Source organism: Xiphophorus maculatus, chromosome 3 (genome assembly GCF_002775205.1).
Source record: "Xiphophorus maculatus strain JP 163 A chromosome 3, X_maculatus-5.0-male, whole genome shotgun sequence".
NCBI lineage: Eukaryota > Metazoa > Chordata > Actinopteri > Cyprinodontiformes > Poeciliidae > Xiphophorus > Xiphophorus maculatus.
Window position 1 is genome coordinate 20078433 of NC_036445.1, and position 17117 is coordinate 20095549.

At 41.1% G+C, this 17117-nt stretch overlaps 2 protein-coding genes across 4 annotated transcripts; one reads left to right on the forward strand and one right to left on the reverse strand.

The window, feature by feature from the left end:
- The first annotated feature begins 301 nt into the window (after positions 1-301).
- On the forward strand, positions 302-11666 carry cep85 (centrosomal protein 85). Of its 2 annotated transcripts, XM_023331426.1 has the most exons (14): positions 302-417; positions 1902-1961; positions 2068-2199; positions 5044-5810; positions 6608-6738; positions 6894-7011; positions 7101-7286; positions 7700-7852; positions 7956-8110; positions 8207-8324; positions 8903-8953; positions 9033-9140; positions 9526-9769; positions 9883-11666. In XM_023331426.1, the coding sequence occupies exons 2-14, from the start codon at positions 1922-1924 to the stop codon at positions 10044-10046; spliced, it is 2367 nt and encodes a 788-aa protein (XP_023187194.1). In that variant the 5' UTR covers positions 302-417; positions 1902-1921; the 3' UTR covers positions 10047-11666. The 2 variants fall into 2 exon arrangements, with proteins under 2 accessions (XP_023187194.1, XP_023187195.1); XM_023331427.1 differs by lacking the exons at positions 302-417; positions 1902-1961; positions 2068-2199 and adding an exon at positions 4064-4452.
- Positions 11667-12571: 905 nt separating this feature from the next.
- On the reverse strand, positions 12572-16934 carry ubxn11 (UBX domain protein 11). 2 transcript variants are annotated; one of them, XM_023330487.1, is made up of 14 exons: positions 16765-16934; positions 16629-16669; positions 15640-15747; positions 15452-15549; positions 15289-15340; positions 15112-15191; positions 14367-14451; positions 14055-14272; positions 13889-13966; positions 13743-13821; positions 13519-13622; positions 13375-13448; positions 12893-13033; positions 12572-12815 (listed from the first exon to the last, which is right to left on the reverse strand). In XM_023330487.1, exons 1-14 carry the CDS (start codon positions 16836-16838, stop codon positions 12686-12688), a joined length of 1362 nt encoding a protein of 453 aa, XP_023186255.1. In that variant the 5' UTR covers positions 16839-16934; the 3' UTR covers positions 12572-12685. The 2 variants fall into 2 exon arrangements, with proteins under 2 accessions (XP_023186255.1, XP_023186254.1); XM_023330486.1 differs by having other exon boundaries at positions 13707-13821.
- Positions 16935-17117: the final 183 nt, after the last annotated feature.

The window sequence follows — 17117 nt, forward strand, 5'->3', positions numbered from 1 at the left end:
TATTTTAGGTTTCTCAGCAAATCTTGCTTGGGTTTGTTCGTTTTGTTTTACAGTAGAATTCAGTCAAACGAGAGATACACGTTTGCTTACCTTAAAATGTTAACTACAATATTAAAAGGTGCAACAAATTACACATATAGAAGAGTAATCGTTATAAAATTATAGAAATGTAACTGTTTAGTTAAAGTGCATGCTGAAACGCGCTCACAGATATATGAAATTGAAGGGTGGGCGGGCGGTGCTGTGACATTAAACGAGCAGCCACTGTGTCTTGAGGGTTGTCTTGGTGAGGAACCGTTGGCTAGCGGAACAACGGCAGCAGCAGCAGCAGCAGCAGCGGATGGTACAGATTCGGCATCAGTTACGAGCTTTTATCCGAGATTTACTAATGCAGCTTCTCTTCATGTAGAAAGTCGGGTAAGTTATAATGCTTTTAAGCGTGTAGATATCGATTCCCCCCCCCCCCTGTGAATTCAATCGCATACGCTGTTTGGCAATTGTGAGGCTGTAGGAACTTCTTTCGCTAAGTAAATCGCAGTGGTGAGTTAGCTGTTAGCTCGCTCGACGGAAACGGATTTATCGCGGATTAGCTAAACAGGATAACATCGCCGCGCATCCCAGAACACCAAAAAATGTTACACTAGGGCAAAAAATGTTTTTATGTGTTGGGCTTTTTGTCTAGACTGGAAGAACAGAGTATGTATTTAGGTAAATTGCAGCATCGGTTTTAGTTAGGGTTACTCGTGGTTAGCTCTGAGCTTGCTTTGACTCGTTAACAAGGCATTTCCTTTCTGAATTAGCTACTCATTGAGATTAGTTTTAGCTTCCTGGCGGTTTATTTTTCTGTTTATGTCCATCAGTTTTTGTCATATTCGCTCGTGAAAAACAACGTACAGCTTCACGCAGCCAAATACGGAGAACAAGTTATTGTGATGGCTATTATGTAAGACATGTGCCCATGTTGTTATTTTTGTTGTAACTTAGAACAGAAAGTCTTGCTTGTGAACGGCTGTTGAGTCCTGTTACAAAACCACTCTGTTCTTAATTTACACCGTGCGAGGCCAAGCTTAATATTTTAAAGAGGATTTAGCCTAAGAGCCAAGTGTTAAATTTACGTGTTGATATTTTAGTGAACACACCAGCAGCTGAATCACATGATATTTTCAGAAAAACCAAAATATAGTACGTTGCAATAATATTATGTCCCCTGATCCCTGTAATATTTTGTCGACTCTTGGGTCAGTTGTGGTCACCACTTTTCCATAAGAAACACATTTTGGAGTGCATAATCCAGTTTTTTTTCTCTTACCCGAGCTGTGGGTCTCCAAAGTTAACATAGCCTTCTTGGCTAGGTTTTCTAGTAATGAACTACACAATGCTTTCTGGATCAATGTATTTTACCCCAAACTTATTTTCTAAGCTTGAACTTCCCCAGAACTTAATCATTGACCTTTCTGATGTGTTCCTTAGTTTTTATGATGCTGTTTTTCCAATGATATTATTTACCAAATCCATGAGGTCCTCACTTAATCTATGCGGTTTATACTTAAATCAAATCGCATATGGGACTTGGTATTTGCTAATGAGGCTGCAACTGGCTTTTATTTAAGAGTATCATAGTAGAAACAGCTGAATACAATGCACACCACACTGTGAATGAATTTAGCATTTAGCATTTTCTTTGCACTTCATAATTGTGTGCTCATTTGTGTTGGCCTTCATGCTAGTGACATTGAATTGTATGATTGGAACATGATGACAAATGTACAAAAGAGTTCACGACAAGAGTTATGAATACTCTGTATTGTTAATTTTTTTTATATAGGAAATGCTTAAAAGTAAAGGTAAATTTTCTGTATTGCTGTACTTATACTTTCTTCTTACATGTATATTTCCATCAGGTGACATTGTCTCGTATGGAATGACGACCTCACAGAGATATTTTGAATCCAAATCCCCTGGTAAGTTGACACTCAGCTGTGAAAATGTTGACATGGTGCATCAGTTTGTTGCGTGTTGATGTAACACTCCGCTGTCTTTGTGCCTTTTTATCCAAACACACATTAGGTCGGTTCGCTGACATGGAGTGGCAGACGGCAGCTGTTTCAGAGAAGTACCAAAGCCGTTTTGGCCGCCGGCCGGGAACATCAGACAGCGGGGACACCGGGATCGGCACTTCAGCATCTGACAGCATGGAAGGTGATGACTTCTGATAGCTCTTTCTTAGCCCTGTGGCGTGTTGTGTAATATTCTTTTGAAGAATGTCTGGCATAGACAGCAGCCTGCACTTGTACTTGGTAAATTTCTGTAGATGCTAGCATGCCCTCTATGCTTTTAGGTAGCAGAAATCGAATAGATTTTATCTGTTGTCTTGTTTACTGGGTTATTTGTGGAGAGTGAAGAGGCTTGTGATCTAACCCCAAAGGGTTTTATAGAAATAGATAAATTATCCAACTACCCCTGATCCAAGATTCTGCTTCACTACTGTGTTGAGAAGATGAGTTGTTGGAACGCCATTACTCAGCAACTGAACAGGGAGTAGTCCCCTGTCTTGGGTGTGGAAACTGATCATTGTTTTGTTTTGCCACACATTATGCTTTTAAATGGAAATATTGTTCTGGAGGTGGTTCTGTTGTTAGAACCTGATGAAAAAATATTATTCTAAAATGTGGTTTGTTATGAATGGCCACCTGGGAGGGGAGGCTCCAGTTTCCACAGGAAAGACAGTAGAATAATAGACAAGATGGTGTATCAGAAGTACAGTAGGCCTGTTAGGTTAGATCTTAACAAAGTTGGTGCTAATGGTCGGCATTGCAAAAAAATTTACCCAATGATGTGGTCCTAGTTCTAACAGAACTTGACGGATTTTCTTGCCATCCTTTCTACCATTGGATAATAAAAATCATTGATCCATCTGCCATCCTTCATGAAAAAATGTCAGGGAATAATTAATGCGTGTTTTCCAAAGGAATTATCGTTTTACTTACTTTAGAGATGTCTAAAGTTGTAAAATAACCGTTGCAAACGGATATCTGATATCTGGGCTAGCAAGGCAACTTTCCAAGAATGACCAAAGTTGCATTTGTAATGTCTGCAAATTACAGTTCTAGCCACCCAACACCAACACTTAAACCATAAATGATTTAGAGAGGAATAATGTTTTTAAATTTAAAGGATTTAAATGGTCATGTAATATTTTTTTTGTATAGAATTAGTTGTACAGAATGACAGAAGAGGTGCATGGCTTCAGTGCTGTGATGTCATTCGTGTGCAAGCTATTTCCCTTATTTGGTTAATTAGGCTCTTCTTCATTTCTCATTAGCGTGGAAAGAGATCAAATGACCTTGTTACAAACAAAGGAGTAAAAATTGTTGTGTCAGTTTAACAGTAGCTCTGAATTTGTTGGCATTACAAAATGATCCTATTTTTTGCTTCAAAGTGCATCTGACTGAGTGAGAGGACACCCTATTAGTGGATGATTATAGTTATAGTTGGAAACAGGTATGAGTTCTTGTTTTTGATGTATGAAATGTATAGTAAAATCTAAATTGTTAAGGTTGCTGACCTCTGGGTTAGGTTTCCCCAATTTAGACCAACTTCTCATTTGCTCATGCTGTTTCTGCTCTGTTCCCCTGGTGCCTTTCTATTATTTCCCTCTCAGTAATGCATTAAAGTATCTGCTACTGGCTTTGTCACGACTTTCGCATCTGTGCCCTTGTAAAATGACTGTATTAAATTCAACATATTGACTTGTTTTTAACGTATAGAGGAAGCTTTAATGTGAAATTAGCCCAAAGAAGCTTTGATACACTGTCTATAGGAAGGAATGTCTGCTGAGTAAACCGCTTTCCAAAGTTCTTGTTACAGAACAGTTTAGACTTGTTTTAGCCCGTCATGAATCAGTGGAGCCTGAAGGCCTTTTTCTTAATATATTTTAAGATTTATTTAGCTGAAATTGTAATTTTTCCATCATGTTTAAATGCGTTGGATCATCTTGTGATTCTGTTACGGGGTTGAAGTTCTAGTCTAATGGTGTTGTGGTTTAAAATGTTCCATGTTGTGATGGGTGTTGCGTTGGGAGGAGGCAAGGTGCTTAAATAAGCGGCGCCCACCGATCAGTCTGTAACATGAGAGGTGAGCTATAAATACCCCTAACCTTTCCTGCGTACGCTTGTTTGTGTGCATTTGCTCAGAGCTCAGTCCAGGCCAGTTTGGCTTTTTGGAGACAATACAGATTTGAGTGAAGGGTCCGCTCACCACGCAGCCACCGGCCTACATGTCGCAGATAGTTTCGGTGGTGCCTGGAAATGCAGAAGACTGTTTCCTGTTTTGATTCAGCACGTTTTACTGCTGCTCTAACCTCAGTTCAGATTTAGGTAAAAAATGCCACAGCAAACTGTCTTTTTGAGTTGGAGTGACTCCCTGACTTTCAGACTTCAACAGATCGCTCAGGTTTGTGATCCCGAACTACAGGCTCATTTTAAATTTTTATGTCTTTCTTTCTCACCGATGTTCTTTTTGTGCTTAATATGATGTCTGAGCTTCTTGTATAAAGACATTTTGCATGCCTAGCAGAGTTACTCTCTTAAATATTCACATTCTTTATCCAGTTTTACACCTGATGCATTTGTTTTGGATCGAATATGGAGCATTCATTCAGAGCTTTGGTGTGAGTCTATTCTAAGCCTATTCCCTGAGTTGAGTCAGTAAGAGCCAGTTAATTCTTTCAGAGGTGACGCCTCATCAAAGTAGGCCACCCATAAACCTCGCTCCATCTACTTCTGTCTGAAAATAGAGAAACTGACCTGCAGTAGACTTCTTAGTACTCTGTAATAGGGCTGCAACTAATGATTATTTTAGTAAATAACATAATGATTATTTTATTTACTAAAATGATAATTATTTCAAATTTTAGCATGAAGATCTGTCCTACTCTGGTGTGATCTAACAAAGACTACTTTTATATTAAGTGGAAAGAAGGTAATCTTTTATGCGCTACCTATTGTAATTTTCTTTTGATTTTTCTTGTATTTTTTTTTTTAGATTTCTGCAGTTCCAGCAGCAGTCCTTCTTTCCAGCCCATCCGCAGTCAGATCCCCATCCCCACTGCTCATGTCATGCCCTCCACTGCTGGCGCCTCAGCCTCAAAGTCGCGCTCTTTCGGCCCGGACGACGCGTTGTCCTCAACTGAGGGTCACAGGTCATCTTCTGGTTCCAGAACCCCGAGTGGCTCCACATCCAAGTCTTCCTCGCTCTCTAAATCAGCCTCTTCGCCCAATTTGGACGCCCAGCCGGGTGCAGGAGCTGATCACGTGGGACCCAAGCCGGACTGCCTGAGCCGCTACCGCAGCCTCGTCAACGGGCTGGACCACTCGCTTTTTCCCACGGATCACACGAGGCTGGATGAGGGCCAGAGGTTCGACACTCCCGCTGTGGAGCCCACTCTGAATCAGTCGGCCCTGTTGGGAGGGCTGTGTCCTGATGTCAGGCTCAGGTTACAGACTTCCGGGATTAGAGACCCTGCAGACTGTGTGTCTGAGGTGTACAGGGGGGGTTTGGAGCAGAGTTACAAGGTTCTGCCCGAAGCACGGCCCGGCCTCCCTGGAATCGCAGAAACCTCTAATCAGAGGGGGAGTCAGCTGGGTGCAGCCGGATCTGCCGGGGTTTATTCAAACCCTCTCAGTCTGCAGACTCAAGCTCTGCTCCGGGAGCACACGAGTCCCAAAAGCTACGACAGATGTAGTGAACTTTCTAGCTGGCAGCAAAAGCAGCAGCTGGAGACTTTACGCCTACAAGTGGAACAAATGCAGGTAAGCGTATTAGGAAGACTTTGTTTTCCAGCTGTCAGATGTTTTGCTTGATTTGTGCAGATGCTAAAATCGGAAGTTATGGGAAACTGGTGAAACTATCTTGACTTTTTGGAAAAGCTGAAACATAGTTTTATGGGGAAAAAGGACCATTAAGGTACTCGTTTAAGATAGATTTTCTTCTCCAAACATCCAAATTTGGAAAGCATCTAATTGAGTTCTGAAACATTGAGTGACTCAAGGGATCCTAAAGAAACTACAGCATACAGCGAAGAAATTAAGTCTGGTTTTAACAGTCTTCATGGATTCTTTTAAAAGAATCACATGTTTGTGGACTTGTATATCTATGAGCATCTTACCTTTCTTTATATCAGTTTTTTGTCAGAAATATTTTCCAAAGAAGACATTGAAAGTGTTTCAGATTCTTTAAATGTTTTATATTGTTCAGGTTTGAGCCTGATGCTCTTTACACATTTATCCAGCAACTGGTGAGAATAAACCAACATGCTGGTCGTCATGACAACTCGTCTCTTGACAAAGATTTTGAAAATCAATTTGAGTCTTAATGTTTATATGTTAAAAAATGTCCCCGAACGTGCAATTTCTTTACATTACCCTTTATTTATTGTTTCTTCACTTCTGTAGTCTGAAGTTTGTGCTGCAATAACATAATGTGAAGAATCTTCAAGCATTTGTGAAATTAAAGGATTGTAAATGTGTCTTTGTAAATTATTGCAGACATCTGATTTATATTTCAGCTTTAACTCAATGACATTGACTTTTTTTGTTATCTAATTTAGTTGATGAATGCTGGCGTGAGCCAGTATCCCCCGCTGTACTCGACGCCGCTTCACCCGGAGTCGGGCAAGTGGGACGCTCTGGTTAAAGCCAGCGAGAGTCTGCTGAAGGAGAAGGAGCTTATCATTGAGAGGTAAGCGTTTCTAACAGGTTTACTATTCCTGCTGGGACCTTTCTTTTAAGGAGATGAAGGAAGGGAATCTTTGTCTATTGACTTCATGCTTTGTTATTCATTGTTGGATGGATAACAGTGAATAACATTGTCATTGCTTCTGTCTGATAATGCAGACAGAAGCAGCACATGGCCCAGCTGGAGCAGCGGCTGAGGGAAAGTGAACTGCAGGTTCACGGCGCCCTGCTGGGTCGAGGGGCTTCGTACGGCGACATGTTCATGCTGCGTCTTCAGGTTGGAACACGCCGCTTCAGTTTCACATCTTTAAATTATATGTCATGTTGTTGTTTCTCATTCCCTGATATGACATGGTGGCATTGCAGGAGGCTCAGAGGGAAAACGCATTCCTTAGAGCTCAGTTTGCCGAGCGCACCGACTGCGCTGCGCTGGAGAAGGCCGAGGCGGAGCGCCGGCTCGGTGCAGTGGAGGCAGAGACACGGCGGCTCACTGAGAGTTTGAAGGAAGCCTGCGAGAGGCACGCAGAGGAAATGAAGAAACAGGAAGAAAGGGTTGGTGCTTATCTGACATGTGTACCTATCACTAGTGTTGCAATCAAAGGAACCGCAGAATTACAAGGAAACTGAACTGAGAACTGCAAACTTGACCTTCCTCTTTAACAGCAATATGTTTTCATCGACGTTACTTCAGTGGGTAAAGGGGAGGATGTATAGAAAGCTGTAGATGCTTGAAACCCACCCAAACTTTACCGCAGGAATAGATTTTTTTAATGTTGAGTATAACTTTCAACCTGCTCTGTCAACTTCCTCATTTTATCAGTGCAAGATGAAAGAAAGCCGCTGGAGCGTTTTACTGAAATGACTTTATTCATGCTTTCAGCTTATGTTCAGGGTGTGCTCCAAATGACTGTAGTAACTTGTACTGCTCATATAACTCTGTGCTGCACTTCTGGTTGAATCTGCAGATCCGCAGTCGAGACAAACACATCAACAACCTGAAGAAGAAATGTCAAAAGGAGGCAGAGCTGAAGAGGGAGAACCAGCAGCGTATTGAAACTCTGGAGCGCTACCTCGCTGACCTGCCTACCTTAGAGGACTATCAGAGTCAGAATAAGCAGGTAAGAACACTTACTTTAATTAATCTAAATTGCTGCTGCACATTAATCAAAGTATGTAGACTATAAATGGGAGCTTACATGACTCGTTCCCTTTTTTTCACAGCTATTAGAGGCTGAGCAGCAGGCGGCTCAGCTAGAAGAAAAAGTTAGAGAACTGGAAGCCACTCTGGAGAAAACGCGCTCACAGCTCCAGGAAAAAGATGCTCAGCTGGAGGAGCAGAAACGCAGGGAGAGAGACCTGCTGAAAACCATTACAGAGTACGTACAAGATGTGTCATTCCCCCCAGTAGCAGGTGAATTATGTGTTCACTTTAGTGAAAATGCATAATGAAAATTGTTTACTGCCTTAATCAGCATGCAGCAGCGGGTGCAGCAGGGCCTAGAGGACGGAGCCAGACTCCCGTGTCTGGATATGGAGAAGCTTAGAGGAGAGAATGACGCTTTGAGAGAGGAGCAGCAGAGGCTCAAAAAGGTGTGTGTGTGTGTTTTGTTATACCTGAGCACATGAGAGTGGGGACAAAAAGGATTTTAATATTCTGCGTGTTCCTCATGGCTTCTTTAGAGGCGGATTTTTGAAGATGACTGGCATTATCTTTCTAAAATATTTAGAACATTTATTTTTTTTAGATGTTGTCATATTATGGATTTTATGTGATAAACTTATGCAAAGAACTGTGCAATTTGTGTAGCGGAAAGTGTTTTTTGTCATAAAAATCAGAAAAATGTGTTTTGTGGCACTGAATCGGCACTATATGGAGCCACTTTTTGCTGCAATTACATCTGTGAAGATCAATCTTCAAGGAAGTTTCTCAATTGAATATAGTTCTGGGCTTTGAATAGGCAATTTTAGCACATTAATATTCTTCAATTTAAATCATTCCATCTGAGCTTAGGCTTTATGCTTCAGTCAAAGTCTCTTGCTGAGTTGAACTGGATCATTTTCCATCTATTTCACAATCAGGCTCCGCTTTGTTTGGGTTCATCACTTAAAATGCTGATAACAATTGGCATGACAAAATTTGTTTTAACACCAAGTTTTTCTCCTTTCAGGTTATTGAGAAACAACATCGAATGATGGAACAGCTTGGATCCCAAATCCAGGTATTTCTCTCTTCAAAGTGACACAAAGTCTTTGTGTGCTTTCAGTTGTTTTAATATTGTGTTGTCTCTGTATCTGTAGGCTTTGGAGGAGCAGATTTCACAGGAAGAAAGTAGCTCTCAGGCTCTTAGAGAAGAAGTGTTGGCTAAAGATACGAATGTCCTGGAGCTCCACACAGCCATGAAGGAGGTGAGGATTAAGAAAAGTTTCTCCTTTAGATTTGGGAAGAAACCCAAAACTTCTTAGATATATTCACCTACATTGCCTTATCATGAAAAACAGTAAAAAGATTTTGTCACTTATTTCAGAAAGTGAAACTCCATATATAATGTGTTCAATTATTCATCTATAATTATCTAAATAATCTAATAATATCTAATAATCTAAAATGTGGAACTTTTTTTTTTTTAGATTATTTAAGATGTGTGTGTATAAGAATCTTATGACCTATTTCTGTTTTGCTCTGTTTGTGATTCTTTTGACCTGCTGATGCCTCTTTCAGCCAGTTCTGGTTTCTAGTCATTTAACACAGATGGATCCTGACGTCTCTGTGTCCGACTCTTTGTTTCTGTAGCTGTCGGCCCAGAACCAGGAGCTGATCGAGCAGAATCTGACGCTGCAGGAGCAGATGAGCGATCCGGAACAGAGGATCTCCAACCAGGCCTCGTCCGTCCTCGAGCCGGCAGGGGCCCATCTCACACAGAGGCTGCACTCAGAGATCGCCTCCTGTCTGGGTGACCTGCGCTCGCTGTGCAGCATCCTGACCCAGCGAGCCCGGGGCCAGGACCCCAACCTCTCTCTGCTTCTTGGTCTCACTTGTAAGCTCAGCTGAAATTCTAAGATTTATTTCAAACTTTCCATCTGGAAGTGTTTGGAGATAAACTAGTTATTTATTGTTGTTTTATTTTTTATCTTTTTATTTTTCTCCCAGCACCTCCAGCAGTTTCTGAGCAGGATGAGGACTGGATGGAACCAGACGTGCTGCAGAAGAAACTGGTGGAGGCCCAGCAGCTCCGGCGGGACGTGGAGGAACTGCGTAATGTCATTCTGGATCGTTACGCACAGGACATGGGGGAGAACTGCATCACTCAGTAACGGTGACTTCTCTCTGATGGAGGAAACCTGCAGCAACCACTTGTTCTCTCAGACTTTCTTTCCTTGATACCGAATGTTTGAAGAAAGCCTGTGTTTTGATTTCCTAGAATGAGGACAAACCAAAATGGTTTCTCTTTAACTTCTCTCACCTGACTGAACATTGAGTCCCAAGCCTAGCTGTAGCTCAGACGCCTCCCATCCTCAGTTAGTTCGGCTATTTCAGTCCAAGGGCTACCAGAAATAACTTACCTCTACTACTTGATCCTTTAAGCATTGTGTGTGTGTGTATGTGTGCATTTGATGAGGTTGACATTGTATTATTGTATTACCAGTTACCAAACAGTCTTATTCTTTTTGACGCGAGTAGATGATGCTTTGTTGAGAAGTCCCAGAAATCTAATTTATTTAAATCTTGTATTTCCCTGTTTAGGGGAATGATCCTTTTAGTGGTTGACAATCAACTGGACATGTTGTAACTTTGTGCTTTTAACTGAATTGACAAAGAAATGTTACCAATGCATCATTATTTCTAATGGTGAACACTGTAACGTTGGACTGTGCTGTGACTTACGGGACGTAACGACTTCAAGGGTTTCAAACCAAATCAGCTTCTCACACCAACAGGCCTACAGCAGTTTTATTACCAAAGATACTCTCTGGTCTAAAGCGGGAACGTTGGCGAGCTCGCCTCCCCGCTGCGGGCCGTCGCTCTGACTGTACACCAGCGTGTGCCTTTGTCCTGATTGCAACTACTATGCTAACTCGTTTCAGACCAACCGGAAGGGTTGTTTGCTGCTGAAGTCTTCCAATATGACCTTTCTCTCAGAGCACCAACCAGCAGGATAATCAATACATTCCCTGACTCTGAATGTAGGAAACAGCGGGACACATTACAGCAGCCGAGGAAACCCCGACTCTTTCTGTTCACGGTTAACAATTTGGAGTAAAAACTGTTAGTCTGGGCGAGCTTTTTGTAGGTTTTGCTCTTTTAACGTTTATGATGGCCGACTTTCATTCAGCAGAGTAGTTGACTGATAAATGACTCAGAAACAGTATTAATCCTGTGTTATTTATTATTTTTTTTGATAACTTGGTGTGAACAATTTTTTTTGGGGGGGGGGAGCCTGCCTAACTTGTTCATGTAATAATGTGTTAATATGTTCAGAAGATTTTGTAAAGGTCCCATGAAGTGTCATTTTTGTTCTGGTCACTTGTAATAGGATGTTGAGATGGGAGCAGGTTCTCCTACGCGTTTGTTGTTATCCCGTGGTGATCAGCAGCTGGGATGGCGGGGTCACCCCCAAATCACAACAAGTATAGGGTAAGCCATTTAGGAAAAACTCGACACTTTACAGGAGGTGAAAGGGATTTTTAAAATAAAGATATGCAAAAAGAAAAAAAAAAAAGACATACAACAAAAGATTTTAACCAGGGACACTCAAGCCATACTTCATTTCATGGGACCTTAAAACTTAACTAGCACAAGGTTTCGCTTTGGAACGTCAGGCTCCGCATGCCTTAACATCTCAAATGTTTTGCAAAAGGGAAAAAAGACGTCTATTTTCATACTGTTGTTTATGTTTATAACTGAATATTGTAGAAATAAAGATTTTTGACATTGTTTTTCATTGAATTTGTTGCAGTGGTTTTGTTGTTTACTGTGACTGCAGAAGGTCTTGAGAACTGATTTGTTCCCAGTTCAGTGCAGACTCGTGCTAATCCTAAGATATCACAGTAGCAGATGTGAACCCATTCACATCTGCTACTGTTAAATAATTTTCTTCTTTGTAATGATTATTCAGGACAGCTCAGTTGTTCAGTCCTAGCTGTGTCTATCACGTTATATAAGAACTATAAACACTTCTGCTTTGTGCTTCTAGTGGAGAGTTCTCTAGTCTAAAAATACCAAGGAACATTTTTGCAGTAGATGCAGAACTGGCTGCATTTACTGGCACCTGTGTTAAATCTTTTATTGCAGGAGCATAATCTTGTGCTGCAAAATTGAGAAAATTCCACACCTCAATTATCACATTTATTTAGTGCATGTTCAAAATTGCAGGGAAGTCATTTTTACTAGGTTGCAGTGTACAGAGAGGAATCTGATGATTCATTTCCAGAGTCCTGAATCCTTTCCTCCTCAGTTTTTTCTGCAGGATTTAGGTGTTGTGGTCTGAGACTGGACTGATTTGGGATCTTATTTGACGTTTTAGTGTACATTTGACTGAATGTTTTAGATCTTCATCCGGTTGAAAGACCAAGTGATGACCTCTTTACTTCTCTGGCAGAGCCCTCCAAATCTGGTATTACAAAGAGTCATGTGTCTAACGAGAGCCAGGGAACTTGGAAGAGAACCAGGCCCAGAATCACAGATCCTCTGGGTATGAGGTGCTTTTGGTGTCTTTGTGTCCTTTAGATGCCACTCTCTGGTCTGGTTCTCTAACAAAAAACTTTGGTGAATTTTTTTTATCGCCCATTACATCAGCTCTAATTCTAAGTCGTGGAAATTTAAATAGAAGTAACCATCATGTGTGTTTAACATACATTTTCTTCTTTATTAGTTATTGATCCAAATGTTTGAAGGATGCAGGAGACCTTAAGGAAGAAGAGAGGCTCAAACGCTTTAGAGTTTACTGGTGTCTTCATTGCCTCTGACGGAGCCTCAGAATGACGTTTCCTGAGAGTCCGCAGGACTGGAGGGTCCGATTGTCATCGCTGAAGCTGCAGCGTGGATATGCACTGATGATGTCATAGCCAGGCCGAACTGCCCCTCTGTAGAGCAACGAGAAACCACATGGTTATGAACGTTAAACTTAAGAAGTTAAAGCTCACGAGGATGCTTTTTCCACCTGTGTTTGTCCAGATAGCCTCGCAGCTGGCCGACTGTTTCTGAGAGGCTCATTTTCATCACATAGGTGAGATTCCCATCCTCTGATTTCAGCTTGAGAGTGACGACAGCTCGGGCAGGTTTGTCAGAGCTGATCTGTGTCCTGAGGGAATATTGTGAAAATGACGGATTAAAACTGGAATCTTCTTCTGTTTATCAGCAGCGAGGTGTTTCTGCTGCTGCTGCTGTCGTCGAACATAATCCCGAGCTGTTCCAGATCAGCCTGCCCCATTTTTCACATCAGAGCCTGCAGTAATCTCCAGAATCTCCGTCATCAGTCATCATGGGCAAATCAGAATTTAATCAGGCTCTAACATCAAATACGGCTGTGCAGAAGCCAGTTCCTTCAGCCTTTTAAACATCGGCTTCCTTCATAAAATCATGATCTGCAGAATATCTGAACGGAACAGAGGCTTGACCTCATTTCATAGTCACTTTGTTTACCTCTCCATCATTGCTTGGCATGCTGGTGTGTCAATGAGAATCTCTGAGCTGCTTCTCGGAGCATCAGAAAGACCCTGATGAGAGAACCAGTGTGTTAAGCAGAGGTTTGGGTTTGTGGTTGATGGATGGATCTCTGCTTCTCACCTGCAGAGTTCTCCTCAGGGAACCCCTGATGTTGATCACGTTCCCGGCCTTTACTACCACCTTTGGCAGCTTGTTGAGGAACTGATCTGTGGTCAGCCTCCTATCTGTGAATCGGAACCAAAACGCCAACCAAAAAAAAAAGAAAAAACATTATGACCAATCCTAACTGTGACGAGTTCTGACCAAACCTGGCACAAAGCCGACTGAATTTGTTGATTCCTTCCCACAAACTGCTTGTCCGTCACCAGGAAACGTGTGCCATGGCATCCTGACCATGAATTCTTCATCTCGACGGTCATGAACCTGGACAAGGGATTCCCTATGAGATACCAGGATGTTTGCAAATGGAGAAAATGTTGCAGAGACGCACCTCGAAAGGTACGCCGTCTGGAAATCTCTGCTGAAGCTCAGATGGAAAGTAGCCATCCATTAGATCTTGCATGCATTGCTGTAAAAATCAGAAAAAAACGATATTTTAAGAACCAACCAGTTCAGTAAAGTGTAGGATGTTTTGAGCGGAGGTGCAGAAAGCTAACCTGGGTGCTGTGCTCCTGGTATGAGCGGAACGGACCGTCGAACATGACGATGCCGTCCCTGTAGAGTTTCAGCTGAATGGGATCTTTTGTCGCCAGCTTGGCTCCAGTCCCTGTTGTTTGAACGAAAGTCTCTCCTTCCCCTGCGAGGACATTCAGCTCCATGATCCTCCGAAGGACAAGGTCATAGTTCATTTGGAAGCCCCCGTTAGGAGAAAGTCCTGCACAGGAAACGCAGTCAGTATGAGGGTGAAAGTAAACTTTTGCGCTGATTACAAGAGAGCCGAGAGTCTGCAAAGCAAGATCAAACTATACCGGAGTTTGCATTCTGTGGACTCTCTTCTGAGTTGCTGGTGTCTTCGTCTCCGACCCAGATCAGACCATAGTCACCCAGAAAGTTCTACGAGAAAAAGGGAGGTCGCATTCAACCTGTTTCATTCTCACAAACTAGCAGAAAGTTGTGAAATGGAACAAAAAAGTTTAAATTAAAGACTGAAAAATATCACCCCACTCCCGTATGAGAGGTTACAGCTGTGACTTTTTAGACATCATAGGAATTTTCTGCTTATTCTTCTTTCCAAATAGCTCAAGTTATTCATCTACTTAAGCCTGGGCTTTGACTAGACCGTTGCAGCCTGAAGTCTTCTCCAGCTTCTACCAGGTTTTCATCTTGGGTTGGCCTGTATTTAGCTCCATCCAGCTTTCTAACAACTCAGACCAGCCCGGGTCCCCACAGCATGATGCTGCCAACACCTTGTTTCACTGTGGGAAAAGTTTCCTTGAACGATGGCTTTCTTCTTGCCAATCTTCAATAAAGGCAAAACGTGTGAAGTACACAGCTAACTTTTAGCTACTTTTGGTTTTCATTTAGGAAATTCAGAGTGAAGCGGAGTAGATATAAAGTCATGCCACACTTTTCATATTTAAATCATAAAATGTTTTGTTCTTTCTTCCACTTCACAACTATGAACTAACTTGGTATTTTATTTGCATTGGTCCTAATGCAAATTCATAAAACATGAGAATGTTTAAGTGATATGGATGCTTCTGTAAATCTTACCTCCATTTCTTGCACTTTATTTTGCAGCATTTGGCACCTTTTTTTCAGCTCATATCTGCTACTCAGACATGGCGTGCCCTCTAAATTTACACGGGGAAAGACAGCAGTCAGCGAATCGCTTTAATTCAGACAAACATCCCCGACCTGAACAAGTCTGAGCCTGTTATACACAAATACCTGGCTCTTCCTGAGACCTCAGCTGTTCCTCCAAAACAGAGATCATCTCATCCTTCAGATAAAAGCAAAAAAACTCTGTGAGATTTCATCCTGTTGGTGTAAGTCTTTAGGTTTTTCTACTCATCTGGAAGAGTTATGTGTGTGTGTGTTTTTTTTTTTTTACCTTTCGGTGCATTTCCAGTGCTTGACTCCTCAGCGTGTTCTCCAACATAGTTATTCGATGCATCATGGCTGCCATGAGCTCGAAGTCACTTGGGGCACCTGATCATTAAAGTACAAAACAAATCTCCTAAAGCTGAAATTAAACAGAAACAGATATAATTTACACTGGTATTAAAATGGATGCAGTACCTTGTTTTAATCTTGCTCCGGACTTTGAAGTGGAGGCGACGTTGGCCGCAGTGTGAGACTGAGGAGGACTGGGATTTGAGTCGTCAGCAACCAGTGTGGCCTTTATTTCTGAGGCATTAAAATTACATCTTAATGGTTTACAATATGTATAAACACCTTGATGAAATTAATATTGTATTGATGAAAAGCTGCGAAAAATGCAACCTTTACTTCAATCATACAAAATTGGTATGTTAATAAATAATATTGACTAACACTAACAAAATCACCAGCAAAAATTCTCCACAAAATAAAAGCAACTGAGGCAATTATTGAATATATACTTTGTATGCTTCAGCCTTGTGAAATGATGCGTATGTTAATATAATTGACAAAAGGTGGTTGCACACATTATGAACAGCAGGTGTATCAATAATCATTTGTTTTAAACTATTATTTCTTGATAAGATTGTTTTTTATCTTGAGCTCAGATTAAAGGTTTGGTGTTTCTCAATTTTCCAGTGTGCGATTATGCCGCTGCAGTAAAAGATGAACTTATTCAAGGGCTTTTCCTGTCAAAGTTTTTACTTAGTTCATAATTCATAATAACAGATCTTTTTTAATCTCAGGTAACTCAATATTTCTTTTAGATTTGTTTTTATGCTATAGAACATATTTTTTATTATTGTAAAAGTCCATTGTTGGGTGATTACATTAAATATCAATGTTATTTTCCCATTTCCTAGGGTTTGGATCATGGCCAAAGTTAATGCCAAGTTAAATTAAGCTAATGTCACATCAAAAAAAGGCAATAAATTGTATTAAAACTGCATAATGTAAAACTGACTACTCTTTTTTTCTCACCATTAAGTATTTATATTTAACTGAAGGTCTTTTTTTACATACAGATATGTGCATCTTCAGTAATATATGAATAATTTAACATTCCTTCAGGGAATCTTCCTCCCTTGCTGTTTCGGCTCTACTGGTGGTCTGTGAGTGCAGCCTACCTTGCAGCAGGTTCCTCTTGAATGGCACTTTTCTATTGCCCCTGCAGGGCAAAAAGTGACTCAGTGTATCTACATGATCTGTTTGAATACTTTGCACAGAAGCACACAGGAGCTGAGGTTGAAGTTATAATCTTACCCCTGTTCATCCATCAGAGAGTGCTGCAGGGGAGAGCGCCTTGTTTTCTTCAGCATCGATAAAGGAGTGCTCATTTTAAAAGAAAAGACTTTGTTGGTACTTGTTCGAGCGTATTCAAAGGGAATAACCTTGTTTTATTTCAGTTTGTTTACAGTCTGTTGTCATAAGCAACCGAGAACGCAGATCCCGGATGAAAACATGAAGATGCCGGCGTCAGCCACAAGAGGTCGCTCTTTCTTTGTTTTTTTTCTTTTTTTTTGATCGATTGATTTATTATTTTTAAAATGTAGTACTTAATTATTATATTTTAAGAGAACATTCCTCGCTTTTGAACTTGTTTTTGTATTTTAAGT

Bases quoted from the DNA above. Each gene is read 5' to 3' on its own strand.
- cep85 (XM_023331426.1), top strand. From the start codon at position 1,922: ATGACGACCTCACAGAGATATTTTGAATCCAAATCCCCTG. The intron at 1,962-2,067 runs GTAAGTTGACAC...AACACACATTAG, and splicing joins TTTTGAATCCAAATCCCCTG to GTCGGTTCGCTGACATGGAG. The intron at 7,012-7,100 runs GTTGGAACACGC...GTGGCATTGCAG, and splicing joins TGTTCATGCTGCGTCTTCAG to GAGGCTCAGAGGGAAAACGC.
- ubxn11 (XM_023330486.1), bottom strand. From the start codon at position 16,838: ATGAGCACTCCTTTATCGATGCTGAAGAAAACAAGGCGCTCTCCCCTG. The intron at 13,822-13,888 runs GTGCGTCTCTGC...TCCCTTGTCCAG, and splicing joins CAGACGGCGTACCTTTCGAG to GTTCATGACCGTCGAGATGA. The intron at 12,816-12,892 runs GTGGAAAAAGCA...GTTGCTCTACAG, and splicing joins GGCTATCTGGACAAACACAG to AGGGGCAGTTCGGCCTGGCT.